The following is a 14604-nucleotide window of genomic DNA, read 5'->3' as shown; positions in this document are numbered from 1 at the left end:
TCACTGCCCCCATCCCTGTAAAAGAGAAAGTCACATCCCTGAAAAAGCACCAATACCTGAAAAAAAAACCATCAAGGGATGCAAATGTGGGAAAGGTTAAAGTTGACATTTGCTGCTGCCTGCTTTTGGTGGCAGCATGTATTAGAGATATAAAAAAAATAATAAAGTACACCCAAACTGTACATATTATAAGGCCATATTTTTATCTTGGGGTTCTGGTGACACGTACAAACCACTTGAGCTTTGCTTCCGTGGTTTATATCGCCACGAGAAACCCTTGATAAAAATACAGCTTTATATTGTACAGTGGGGTATAGTTTATTTTCCCCATATATCACACCCTGTGTTTTATTTATAAACAGACCCAAAGACACTTGCACATGCAAAGCAGTTTTTTTATTGAAGTAATTCCAAGGTATCAATAATCCTGGATTAACTAACGCATTGCCACACAATAATTTTTGGGAGGAAGCAATGGCCTTTCTAAAGAGACATCCATGAAAATATGATAAAACACATAAAAAAATCAGTATTTCCATGTTACAATTTACGATTCCCATACTGGAAATTTCAGCTTCTGGTGGCTTGTACTCACAGAGAACCCTACTAAAACCACCTCAAAATTTAGCTTTAATGTCTCTTGAATCCTTCCTACGCAGAGGCAGGAAATAAAGCTCTGAATAACAGAGAAATGTGGAAATCTAAAGGAAAACATCAAACTCTAAAGGAATGTGTTGCTGCTAATGATGCAACTATGATGAGCTTTTTAATATTTTGCCTTACTGGACTAAACAAGCTGCTTATCCAAAATATACGATTTTTCAGTAGCATCTCTTCTGCTGTTTTACGCAAAAAAAAAATTATTCCCATCTCCCAGTTTGAAAAGAAAAGCCAGCAACAAGGAATTCAATAGCTGCCTGCTTTTGAATAGATCTCACTGTGCTCTGTTAACTCCTGTTTAGGTAAAACACCATTTTATGCCCCAAACTGGGGAGGGGGAGCTGGGCAGGAGCTGGCAGGGCCCTCCACAAGCCAGACGCTTCCTCAGGGGGAAGACGGAACCTCACATTTGCCACGTCCCTCCCACTCCCTTATCCCTGCTTTAATGGACATTAAAAATAGAACAAAACAGGACTGGAGATGGGAACAAAATCCATGCACAACAGGCCTGGATCGCTGTAGTCATTCTGCTGTAAAATGTAAAAACAAGAAAGGGCAGCCGAGCTGCCTCCCCCAGGACGCAGCCCGCTTTTTTAATATAGTGGTGCCACCACACATTTCACTTTGGATGTTGCATTATATTTATATGTCACTCAAATATTTACCATTTTTCTGAATTCTGCTGGGTGCTCTGAGAGCTTGTTATAAGCCAAGGATCCGTGGTTGTGTGTCTTGGCTGGTTAGCAGCTGGAGCCGCATCAATATGCCAACTTCTCCTTCTGGAGCTTCTCGTGTGACAAAAGCCACTCCTTCAAGAGGCGTCCCCCTCCGTAGTTGCCGGTCTCCCCGCTGCTGCGGATCACCCTGTGGCACGGGATTATGATGGGGATCTGTAAAACACACAGAAAGAGGGAAGGAGTAAAGGGGGAGGCACCCACAACAACGGGACACGGCACTCAGTGCCCTGGTGGTGATCGGTCACAGGTTGGACTCGATGACCTTGGAGGTCTTTTCCAAATGGAATGATCCTGTGATTCCCTGAGTCTATAACTCCAGCACTGAGCCAGGAGCCTTGTGGCACTGAGTGACAAACTGGCGGGGTCCTGGCCATGCCCAAGGGGGACAGAGCAGCCACAACCTTGGGGCTGTGCTCCCAGGGGAGCACAAGCGGAGCCAATCACTGCCCCCAGAGACCTCCCCAGCTCTTAGGAAAAAATAAGCATGGACAGGAAAGTGAATCCATAAAAATGATGTAAAGTCTTTAAAAGGGTAAACCTGAGATATTAAATCCCATATATAAAAAATTCCCTGCAGCATCAGGTTCTCTTGCCCCGTGCCAGCCCCCCCCACAGCTGAGCACTCAGTGTTTGGGGGTGAGGGGATGAAGAGTCACATCCCCAAGAAGTACACGGGGAGAACAAGCAGGTATAGGACAACTGTTCATCACCATCACCGTGGCCTTAAGCTGATTTAGATTGGACATTGGGAAGAAATTCTTTTCTTTGAGGGTGGTGAGGCCCTGGCACAGGTTGCCCAGAGAAGCTGTGGCTGCCCCATCCCTGGAAGTGTCCAAGGCCAGGTTGGACAGGGCTTGGAGCAGCCTGGGCTAGCGGAAGGTGTCCCTGCCCATGGCAGGGGGTGGAACTGGATGAGCTTCAAGGACTCCTCCAAACCAAACCAGTCTGAAATTCTGTGATCATCCCAGGATTAGGAGAGGACGTATTTCTGGGAAAAAACAGACCACTGAGAAGTGGTCCCTGTGCTCCACTTCCCCGGCAGATCCTCCTCTCGCTGAAGCACCTCCACGTGCACCACAGAGAAATTCACTGTGAGACCAAGGCTCTATTTATTATTTAACAGCAAGTCAATCCAAAATGGGTTGTGAATTTTTAAAACCTCCAACAGGAGAGTTTTCATTCCAACCTAACCAATTTCAAGAACTTTTTTTTTTTCCCCTCCTGTCTTCTGCTCCGTGTCATTTATAACCAAATGTCACAGATTCTGCAAAATCAATGCCAGAAGTTACATAATGGACTGATAATGCAGAGAAGTACATAAACATGCTTTTTTCTTTTTTTTTTTTTCTTTTTTTTATTACAGGTGATTATCATAGCTGAAGTACACACCATAAAAAATGCAATACATCATCTCTAATCACGCCGGTTGTGTTTTGGTAACTGCATAGTAATGGGATTGCAATGATGTGGCTGTGACAACAATAACTCACTCAAAAGGGCAGTTTTCACAAATTTGGATATTTTACATCAAAAAAGTGTAATTTATTTCACACAAATTACACACTTTACACTGACTTATTTTAATCCCATTTAATCATTATTTCAGCACAGTTCAAGCTGGGACACACAAACCCCAAAGCAGCTGAAAAACTATAGATACCATAAATTGGGGTTTTTTTTGGGGTGTTCTTTCTGTTTTGTTAAGTAATTTCAATGCCTGAAATTTGAAATCTCAATCTCAGACCACATTAAATGGGAATACACACAGATGCTTATTGTTAATCAAGGTTTAAATAAAGAAATGCTTCTAATACCTGCTTTATTTTGAGGTGCAATGCCACAAGTGAATTATGCATCCATGACAACTCCAGCAAGTACCAATAAAAGCTTTACTCCGTGCCATGCCATCCAACACTTAGTTTACGGTTTCTTTAAAGAAATTGGGATTTATTGTGCAAGTTTTTTTTTCTAGTTTGGGATTTCTCTGTCTTTACACTCCCCTCAGTTACTTCAGCCAGCTTGGTTTGAGTGACAAAGCCATAATAATACACTGTAAAACATCTCCAAGGTTAATTTGCAATTCTTTAAAAATACACACACTAAAGCAGCAGATTTTGATGGAAAGGCTATAAATCTTGGTGGAGAAGAAAAAGGACTTTATTTTCAGGAAGTGTGAGCCATCTGGGTCTTGGATGATTCCTGGGTGGGTGCAGGACTACACAGGGATACGGGGCTGAGCCACTCCCCACCAAGCAAGGAGAGGAGGTACGAAATAAATGCAGCTTTTTCCATGCCCAACATAAGGAATTTCACAGTAGATTGTCCCAGCACACACAAACACCCATCTGTCACCCTCCAGAGCTTTGGATGTAAAAGTGGTACAAAGGCTGTAATTTAAAAATGTTGAATATTGCTTCAGTTTGGCTTAATTGTGGTGACAACGTTCAGACCACTAAAATAATTAAACCTGCCAAAATTTATTAGGGCCCTAAGGACATTTTAGAGGGAGAACTACCTAGTCTGGAGCTTTAATGCCTCAGCTACATTTAATGTAATTTTTATCAATAACCAAGCAGCTCATAATATTAGAGCTCCGCTGAAATCTCCATGCTGTGAAATCTAATTCATCTAATCCACGAATCCATCACACGCACAGACCCTCCCTCGAACGCTATAAAACTTCCAAGCCCATAGATTTGTCTCCAACAAAAACTAACATGAAGGAGCCCTCGGATCGATGCCGGAGTCCCTCTGATTCGGGCACCAGCTGAATATTTTCTCCAACTTTGCTTTTGTTCTTCTGGGTAGAGGCCCACAAGGGAAAGAGCTTGTTTTCACTCGCAGCCTCATCAATACCTAAATCCTGGTGAACAAGTGACACTGAGAAGCTGTAATCAATAGCTCCCTGTGCGTTTTTTCTTCTGGTCAAATGGTTCAGCACTACTGACAGCCCTGACACTTGGAACATGATGCTAAATCTTTATCAACAGCCATCTGGGTGAGTGGCAGAACAAGGCTGGGGCGGTCATTAATGCTCGTGGCAATCTGTGAATAAACTAACTCCTGGATAATGCGTTTGTTTAGGAAAAAGGCAGGGAAAAAACTCTCCCTGCACATGGGATCGATTGGCTCTGAACTGCATTTAGCAAATTCTGTGTGAGGATGGAGCAGAGCAGGGCTCTGGTTGTTATGAGTGTTCAGTTTGAGGCAAGGGAACCGTCCCATCACATGGCTGGTGGGATGGAGACCTCCTGAAACTTCCCAGCTTGTCAGACCTGGATCAGCCAGGCCACTATGGAAACAGATGGGATATCACAGAATCACAGAATCTGCTGGGCTGGAAGGGACCCACAAGGATCACGGAGTCCAACTCTTAGCCCTGCACAGGACCACTCCCAAGAGTCACACCGCACTGTCACACCACAGCAAGAACCACACTCAGCAAAAAAAGAATTCCGTGGTTTGCTCATGTCAGAGAATCCCAGACTGGTTTTTGTTGGAAGGGACCTTAAAGACCATCTAGTTCCAACCCCCTGCTTTTTCTCCTGCTCTTTCCCAAAAGAAAATCCTGTGATGTGACCCAACATGGGTCCCAGGTTATTACCAGCCACCAAAGGAACCAAAGAGACTAGGAATGAAAGATATTAGGAATGAAAGATATTAGGGAAAGGTTCTTCCCCCAGAGTGTGGCTGGGCACTGAACAGGCTCCCAAGGACAGTGGTCACAGCCTGAAGGCTGACAGAGCTCAAGGAGTGTTTGGACAACGCTCTCAGGGTGAGGGTGGGATTGCTGGGATGTCCTGTGCAGGAACAGGGGATGGACTGGATGGTTCTTTTGCATTCCTTAATTCAGTTTATTTTGTGATTCTATGAATGACCACACTATTAGTCCTATGTGTCTGCAACATGTCAGACCCAAACTTTACAATGTTCTCATAGATGATCCTACCAATCTCCTGGTGTTCAAAATATTTTGACTGGATAACATCCTTGATTTAGGACAGATTGATATTATATCCTTGATTTAAGATAGATTGGTAACAGCATCAGGTTGTGCCCTTAGCTGGGGTTGAGCCTAAGCAATGACACAATTAGAGAGGATACAAGCCCAACGTAGGCAGCTCTGCCTGCTGTTAACAGACCGCTGAAGACGTCTTATTTAAGGCACAGAACAGTCATTTAGGATGGCCTTGGACTAATCAGCCCAACATTCCCCATTTCCCATGAGCCTCTGTGATTTCTTTTTGATCCTCCTCTACCAGTCTAATGAGATATTTAATTGAACTTTATGGGTTCCCTTTGAGGACCACAGACCTTGCAATCAATGTGAACTGCAGTAAACTCTGTGAAGTTTCTCTTGCAAAAGGTGAGCCCTACCCACCACGCCCCTGGCATAAAGACTTCACGTCCTTCAGCTGCTGTTGGTACCTGCTCCACCTTCTCATGAAGCTGAAGGCCACCACATGAACTATGTGAACCAACACAACTACAACAGGAAACTTGTGGGGTGCACACTACCGAAAATAAAGACCAACTCCTGAATTTGTAGAAAAGAGAAAGGTATTTGTTGGAGAAAGGTGAGATCTGTGATTTTATCAATATGTCTGAGGGACAACATGATGCCAGCTCGGGGTTATTTCTGCTGTTACTACCATCCTCATCAAATCAGGTTTATCACAGAATCAATCTACCACTAGATCAGGTTGCTCCAAGCCCCATCCAATTGGGCCTTGGATACTTCCAGGGATGGGTTTGGGGTTTGGACTGCAGGTTTAGACCTCGGGGGGGTTGTAGAGGAGCAGGGGCTGCTCACACCTTTGACCTCTCATGTTGGTTTTATATGCATCCTCTCAGCATTTTCTTTAATAAGGCTTGTATGAAGTAGAGTTGCAAATTGGGTTAGAAAATCTGTTTTCACACGAGTTGATGGCTTTATATACAGAAATGACAAAGGTGAGGGGGTTCTGCAGTGCCACATATTATCTTTGTATGTCACCTCCTTCATAAAATCAATCTGTGTATTACACAGTCAACTTGCACATTATGGCTCATAGGTGAAGGACCATAGAAAGATTTCCTTGGGAAATATGAGGAACAATGAATAGATGCTCACACTGCAGGACCATGTGTGTGTTTGCACGTGGAATATGGATGGAATTTCAGATTAACTCCAGGAGATGTGTAGTGATAAAAATGTGGTTTGTGATGGGCAGAGCTCTCATTACAGCACTGATTTATTATTATTTTTTAATCACCAGCCTTCTATGATGAAATATTGGGGTGCCATTATATTAACACAGCTCCTTTCCTCTAAAGCTATACATTATTATCTATACCACGTTTAAAAATCTTCTGCTGGGGACAGAAATCACTGCCGCCATAGTAGGGGCTGGGAAATGGCAATAATAGCTAGGACCCCATTTAAAAAAATTGCAGTAGCTTTGCTGTATATTTTCAGAACTATTTTCATTCTTCCTCACAGGGGAAAAAGCAGGAATTTTCACACCACAACCTGCTGTTACCGCTACTTTGGATGCTGCTGCTCCACTGCAGCCTGAGGGCAAAGCTGGGTACATTTCTAGGCGATAGCAATTACATCTCCTTTTGCACAACACTGGATTGTTATTCTTTGAGAACTGTTTCCTGTAGGTTTGCATTGGATTGCCTTATCTTAATGTACACCAGATTATATTGGAAAGCATTCCATCACATTAAAATAGTTTGTATTGTCAAGTACAATACTGTGTATTGACGAAACGCAGCTTTGTGTTGCTTCTATGAACTGGTTCTTAGGGAAATCTGATGGATGCCTAAAATACCAGGGTGGGCTTCTTTATGGAGCTTGGGAGCTTAAAGCCACGAGGTGTTGTGTGAGTTTCCATGGCTCTGTGTTACCTGTGTGGACCTGCAGGATACCCACGGACCTGGCCCATGGACGAACACTTGCAGTGTGTTTATCAGATGAGATATTGAGCTCTGAGTCCAGCAGAACAGTTCATTAAACTGAACACGCCACCTGGGCTGCAGTGCTGCTGCCGAGCGGCACAAGCTGCCACGAGAGAACTGTACCCCAAATAGGAGGTGAAAAGTGAATGATTTCATTAATGGTTGCTGCACAATTTATGCGAAATAGCAAATCTTAATACATCAGTACCTTGAGATGCTTCCTGTGATTAAAGGACTAAATGATAAGCATGATAAATAGCTCATAAATCCACTTCTAGTGGAAGGTGTCCCTGCCAATGGCAGGGTTTGGAATGAGATGGGCTTTAAGGTCTGTTCCAATCCAGACTGTTCTGGGATTCTGTGATTCTATAAACTGCTGTGAGTTTAGATAATTGAACTGTTCCTTGTGAACTGCGGGCACATCCACCTGGGCCCCTAAACCCTCCAGTCCAGGATGGGGCTGATCTGAACCCAGACACACTCAAAGACACTGACACAACACATCAACTTCACTGACACCAGCCAGTGTGACTCAGGTGCTCAAATACACCTGAAAAGCTAAGCCCAGAAAAATAAAAGGGAAAGATAATTACTGGGAAGCAGACAAGAGACCCAGGGTTTTAACAAAATGTTTTTCCAAAATCCACAGGCCTGACCTAGAGTGCTACTTCTGCCAGCTGGTTCAAATTCAGGCAGATCACCTACAGAACCCCAGAATGATTTGTGTTGGAAGGAACCTTAAAGTTCATCTCATTCTGCCCCCTGACATGGGCAGGGACACCTTCCAACAGATCAGGTTGCTCCAAGCCACGTCCAACCCGGCCTTCTTTTCAGAATCGTGTTTATGTCAGAGTGGATGGACTGCTGTTAACACAACCATACTGCTCATAACCTGCCAAATGAGGGCCATGTGGGGGATAAAAGACTTTCCTGACCCAAAGGTATATAAGAAAGTTTGAGAAAAACAACCTGTGTAGAGGCTGGTGAATGAAAGAAGTGTTTCTCTTCCCAACCTAGCACCCTAAACAGTGGGGAATAAATCACATTAAACTGGGTTTGCGCATTATCCCTGATTAAAAACACTTACTGACCTTATTACTCATGGTAGACCAGTTTTCATAGCAGATAAATTTAATCTAATGACATTTAGCACTCCAAGCCCACCATGTTCCTACGGCTTTAGCTGGAAGTTGACGGGAACTCACCGGGTTGCTCCTCATGGCTCCCCCCACCGCTCTGGCCGCTCGGCTGTTCCCGGCCAGATCTGCCAACTGCTTGTAGGAAACGGCCTCTCCAAACTTCACATCGTTCATCAGGGTCCACAGCACTTGTCTGGTGAAGGAATCTGCAAAGAACAAGGCAGCAGGAGCTGTTCGATTGCACGGCTGAAAAAAATTAGGGTGAAACAGCCGAAAACCCCAACGAAACGTGAGTCTCAACAGCAGTTTTCTAATTTAAATTTAAACAGCCCTGATGTTCTGTCCTGTTATTGTGTCCTATATGACTACATTTAAATACATGATTATTAGAGAGAGCGCTCAGAGTAACTGATCACTATAAAAAAAGGATTTAAGGCTTTGATTTTCCTATATTTTTAATTTGCTTCAAGTACAATTATCCTGTTAACTCATACAATGTGGTTTTTTCCATTAAATTGGCAGAGTATAAATTAGCATAGAGTCAAATTAAAAGAGAAGAAATAGCTGGCTCTACCTATTCCACAAAAGCCTCGCATCTCCAGCTAATTTCCAACTTCAGCTGGGACTGGAGTCGCCCAGGAAGACGCCCTAGAGCCAGTGGACTCCGTATTATCCTGGCTGACTGCATTTTATAGTCCAGACCCCCAAGCTACAGCTCAGCACTGCAGACATTGCCAAATGTAAGGACTAGCTGTGACCTTGAATCTACAGCACATCCTTAATGATACAGGGGGAAAGAAAATATATAATGTATCTGCCATTATTTTAATTTTAATTCACCAGCAAATTGCTTCTAAGTGTTCCTATTGCTGGAATAATGAATAAGCAAATGCATTAGGAGCTGCTTTCTTCGGCATCTCAGGGTTTTACCCAAGCCAGGATTATTTTATAAAAGGGAAAGGGATAGCCATAGTTTGTATTTTAGTTGGGTTGAACACCCCTTGTTCTTGGAAAAGCTTTGAAGATCTAACTACTGAGTAACTTACTGAAAGGAGCAAGCTGGTGACTAGAAAAGAAGAAAAAATGGGGAAAAAAAGGTGAGGAGACCTTTTCCCCCAGCTGAGAGTCTCAGCCTCCTGCTCTGGCAAAGAAACAAACTCATTAAAGGCATTTTCTTTCTTTAGTTGTCAAAAAACACACTGATGATGTTACATAGGATGGTAGAGAAATGTGATTTTGTTCTTAAAGGAAACCCATACGGTGTTATGTGTGTGTTAAATAATAAAAATCACTTCTTAACTGAAGGGAATGATAATCACTTCATTGAAAAAAATCTGTTTAGTCTTTATTATAACATTAAGCAAATTAAACATCAGCATAATCCAGGTGATATGAGAAAAGGGTCATCAAAGAAATTAACTTTGTTGTTCATTAATTTACATGGATTAGTAGAGGGCAAAGAGATAGCAAATCTGCTCTAGTTTTTTATGATATAATTTCAAACTGTACACCATTTGTGGCAGTAGGGTGACTTTGGGGTTAATCAGACTGATTTGTCCTTTTAATTGCTTTCTATTCAAAGAAAATTCATTAGATAATGTTCTCTTCAAAATTCATGAATCAATTTAACTGAAGAAACCACATTAACAGCTTTGGGTTCATTAGCACAAGCAGTTGTGTTACTGGCTGATTGCTACAAGGGTTTCCTTAGGCAAACAGATTTTGTTTACTGTGATTCCTTCAGAAAGGTTTCTTTCAAATCAAATTGGTCCTTCTTATTTTTTTAACCTCTTTAAGTCAGTGAGATGAGCGTTAACCCTGCTCAGGGGTCTCGGGGAGTTACTGCCTGATGTCATCTTTTAAATGACACACCGAGTCCTAAAAATCCCCTCTCTGCCCTCATTTTTGGCGGGCTGGAATGTGACAGGCCTGAAACTTTCTGGAATCTGTTGGAATCGGGAGAAGTGGAGCAGAGTGTGGGAGGATGGGGCAGCTCCAGAGCCCCCCAGCAGCAGCACCACCAATGTGCCAAGCGATGCCCAAATTCCGGAGTACCTTGTAACACACTGACAGAGGGACAGAGATTATCCCCCTCTGACATGCAGGGGCACAGATTTTCCTCTTGCCAGAGCCACTGTACATTTTTCACGGGAGAATTCATCCCACCTCTGCTCCCCCATAAAACACTGGTGAAGTTTAGAGTTCAAAAGAATGAAATATTTAGCAATCATGCACATCATTTTGGAAACGTATCTGAAAACCCCATTTCATCCTGTGGGGAGCAAATGCATTAATTAGTTTAAGCAGCTCGAAGAGACAGTGCCAAATACTGTTATTAAACTGTCTGCAAGTGTGAGAGCCTGTGAGCACAACCTGCCCAAATGAGATAGCTGAACTTTCACCAGTTTTCACCACGTGCCAACATTTTATGCTGTTAAATATCGTTATGAAGCGCTGTAAAATCTGCACTTAAAAATTAACACACACAGATTCTCTCATCACATGAGAACACTTGGTACATCCGCGAGCCCAGGATGCCCCCGCTGTCCTGGAGACAGATGCCAGCAAATCCATGGCTGGACTGAACCACATCATAGGAAATGTGAGCATCAGAGGTTTTTCTCCTTCCTCTGCACATGGCTGTCCAAAAATATCCCCTCCAGGTGACCAGGTGAGCAGGCCTGACCTTGCCAAGGAACACGCGTTATGGCCAACAGAGACACCAGAGTCATTAGATGCTATTTCCTGTCACAGTGATCAACAATCTGTCAGATTTGACATGAAAATGCACATTCCTCCAATTCCCACTGTCCTGAAGGATGGGGAAGAGAGAGACCTGTGACTGAGTTGGATTTCCAGGTCTCCTCAGCCCTGAGAGCTTGTTCCCACCTCCAACTGTGTGTCCATGGCCTCCAGAAGTATTTGGGAGGGTTTTACTGAACCACAGAATGGTTTGGGTTGTAAATGGCCTTCAAGCCCATCCAGTTCCAACCCCTGCCATGGGCAGGGACACCTTCCACTAGCCCAGGTTGCTCCAAGCCCCGTCCAACCTGGCCTTGGACACTTCCAGGGATGGGGCAGCCACAGCTTCTCTGGGCAACCTGTGCCAGGGCCTCACCACCCTCACAGGGAAGAGTATTTACAGACCAGTTATAAGCCCCAAAATAAGGACTTGTCATGAACATGCTGATAATGCCCAGGTGCTCAGAGATCCCTCACAACAGCCCACTACATCTTAATTCTCCATATAAACATATGGGGGGGACAGAGTAAAAATCAAGTTTACTGGAACACCAGCTCTACTGTAACTTTTAGCAGTTTAATTAAAGGTGGTAATTAGTCCAAAGAACTAAAATCATACACTTCTAACTAAAAAACACAGAATTACAGACTGATTTGGGTTGGAAGGGACCTTAAAGACCACCCAGCTTCAACCTCCTGCCATGGGCAGGAACACCTTCCACAAGATAATGTGCTTATATCCAATATCTAACAAGCATTTGTGTTAAGTGTTACTGAGGGGCTCAGCCCCAGGGATGAAGGATGGATGGGGGGAAGAGCAATGGGAGCAGTGTCAGTCCCTTCCTGCCCCTCTGCACCTCCTCACACAGTTCTTGGGCCAAGAAAGGTTCAAAAGACACACAGCCTGATTTTCCATCCTTTTAAATCCCTTTGATCAAGAAGAATTAAAGACAGACCAGTTTTTCCCTTCCCCTCAATGCTGATTGCTGGGAATGTTAGTTTTTGTTTGTTGTGTTGGTTTTGTGTTTGGTTTTTTTCCTGTTTTTATTTGTTTGTTTTTCCCCAAGAGTTTTGCAAATGCAAAGACAGTTATAAACACTCCCCCCTTCTCGCCAGCTTTTTCACAGCCTGCCTGGGGTACTGCACAGACAACTTTTCTGTTTGTTTTTTTCACTTACTGGTTTTCACTGTTATTACTATTAGTTAAAAAAAATAAATCAAGCAGAACAGCTCAAAAATACACCACTCTGCTGACAAAACAGCAGTACCCACTGCAGCAGCAGCTTCCACCTAATCCAGAAACCACAGTTTGGCTCCTGGCCCTTGGAAGAACAGATTCATATTCAAATTTAAGAATTTTAATTGACAACAGGCAATGGTGTAAACACTGAATACAAGCAAGAGAGCTGATTTTTAGCAATTTTGAGCCTTCTTTATTATTAAGTAGGTCATTAAAGCCATATTAAACCTGTCAACTAACCTGCTACCATACACTAGACTGAACTAGCAAGTGTTATTAAAACATTTTGCTCTTGTTATGAGGCCCTTCCCATCCCTGGAAGTGTCCAAGGCGAGGCTGGATGGGGCTTGGAGCAGCCTGGTCTAGTGGAAGGTGTCCTTGCCTATGGCAGGGGTTGGACTGGATGGTCCTTAAGGTCCCTCCAACTCAAACCAATCTGAAACACCAGTCAAATCATGAAACCAGTCAAATTCAGGTGTTACTCTGAAGTCCTGGTGTTCCCTTTCCTGCTCCCCATAAATGTGGGCTAGGGGAGCACTTTTAAGCACTCCCATGTATTGCCTAAGCACCTATGCCTGCAATGTGTAGTATAATAAAACAGAAACAAAACTATATTGTACAAACATGCTGTGTATCTGTATCACTTTAGTGAACAACAGATCAAGATACTTTCTTTTAATATTTTTATATATAATAATATATTTTAATAACTTTCAGGCAGGCTCACATTGAGTGTGAGCTCTGTTAAAACCCAATTAACGGGAGCTATTCCTACTCTGCAGTTTAACACAGTTTTAAACGTGGTTCCCTTCAGACTGTTGAGGGGGTTGTGGGGCCAAATTCTATCCTTAGAAGCAAGGAACTCTCCCTGGACCTCATCCAGCAGTATTTCTGTAGGTTAAACCCTCTGGAAGTCAGTGGGTGTTTTACTCGAGTGGTAACTGATATTCTGACCCATTTTTTTGCACAGTCGCCTTAACAGCAGTTTACTAAGCACTTGCAAGAGGAGATTTAATTTTAGAGCTGATGGAAACAAGGAGTTTGATGCTCAGAACCAGCCCCTGACATTCCACGTCCGTGGCATGTTGCAAACTTGCCCAGACTCCCACTGCCCCACCCAAACCCAAACAAGGCTTTACACAAACCAGTGACTCCTCAGCTTTATCAGCTTCAGTATTCACACCAGACCTGGAGAGTTGCAACATCCCTGAACAGGATGAGGTTGGATTTTGGAGTCCACGGACTCCAAAAGATGGAAGAAATTGCAAAGCACTTGACAGGTCCCTCCTGGGCTCCGGCACAGCCCCTGTCACGGCACGGCATTCCCTGCCAGGTGATTTGTGTGGCTGTGAGCAGCAGTGGTGCAGTTAAATGGAGAAGCCACCTGATTATCCTCTGAGCTGGAGGTAATACACCGACTGCAATTGCTACACGAGAGAACTAATGCTTTGGATGAAGAGACAGAGAAAATATCAGTCTCTTCCCAGCCAACAAAATGTGGCAGCCAAGGCTTGCACCGCAGAGGGGATGGAGGTAAAGCATAAAATCAATTTATTTTTCTCTGACATCAGTTCTATGCTGGCTCCTGAGAATCCATCCCATTTTCCTGAAGTAAGATTTCCCTTAGCACACCTGTACTCACAGACCTGGAGAGCCTGCTCCTCCTTGGCATTCTCTGCCTTTACTCCATCCTCATGAGACCCCGCTTGAAGTGCTGCATCCAGCTCTGGGATTCCCAACAGGAGAAAAACATGGAGCTGCTGGAATGAGTCCTGAGTAGGCCATGAGATTCTCTGAGGGCTGGAGCCCCTCTGCTCTGGAGCCAGGCTGGGATAGCTGGGGGGGTTCCCCTGAAGAAGGGAAGGCTCCAGGGAGATCTGAGAGCCCCTTCCAGAGCCTAAAGGGGCTCCAGGAGAGCTGGAGAGGGACTTGGTACAAGGGCTTGGAGTGACAGGACAAGGGGGAACAGCCTCAAGTTGTACCAGCAAAGCTTTAGGTTGGATATTAGGAAAAATTTCTTCACCCAAAGGGTTGTCCAGCCCTGGCACAGCTGCCCAGGGCAGGGGCGGAGTCCCCATCCCGGGAGGGATTTAGAAGCTCTGCGGGTGTGGCACCTGTGGACACGGGTTAGTAGTGCCCT

The 14604-nt window shown here is 44.0% G+C and overlaps 1 protein-coding gene across 1 annotated transcript in view; it reads right to left on the bottom strand.

Annotated features, from left to right (window-relative positions):
* Positions 1-374: 374 nt before the first annotated feature.
* MGMT (O-6-methylguanine-DNA methyltransferase) overlaps positions 375-14604 on the bottom strand; it is a 147987-nt gene continuing 133757 nt past the window's right edge. Inside the window, exons 7-8 of the mRNA XM_050340826.1 lie at positions 8549-8688; positions 375-1550 (exon numbers count right to left, since the gene is read on the bottom strand). Of these exons, the coding sequence (XP_050196783.1) occupies positions 1419-1550; positions 8549-8688 (272 nt within the window). The 3' untranslated portion in view covers positions 375-1418. The remainder of the gene's footprint in view (positions 1551-8548; positions 8689-14604) is intronic.

The sequence above is a fragment of the Myiozetetes cayanensis genome, unplaced genomic scaffold (assembly GCF_022539395.1).
Source record: "Myiozetetes cayanensis isolate MyiCay16 unplaced genomic scaffold, myiCay2020 scf10, whole genome shotgun sequence".
In the NCBI taxonomy this organism is placed as follows: Eukaryota; Metazoa; Chordata; class Aves; order Passeriformes; family Tyrannidae; genus Myiozetetes; species Myiozetetes cayanensis.
The sequence above is the reverse complement of the archived record's forward strand: the minus strand, read 5'-3'. Positions and strand labels throughout refer to the sequence as shown.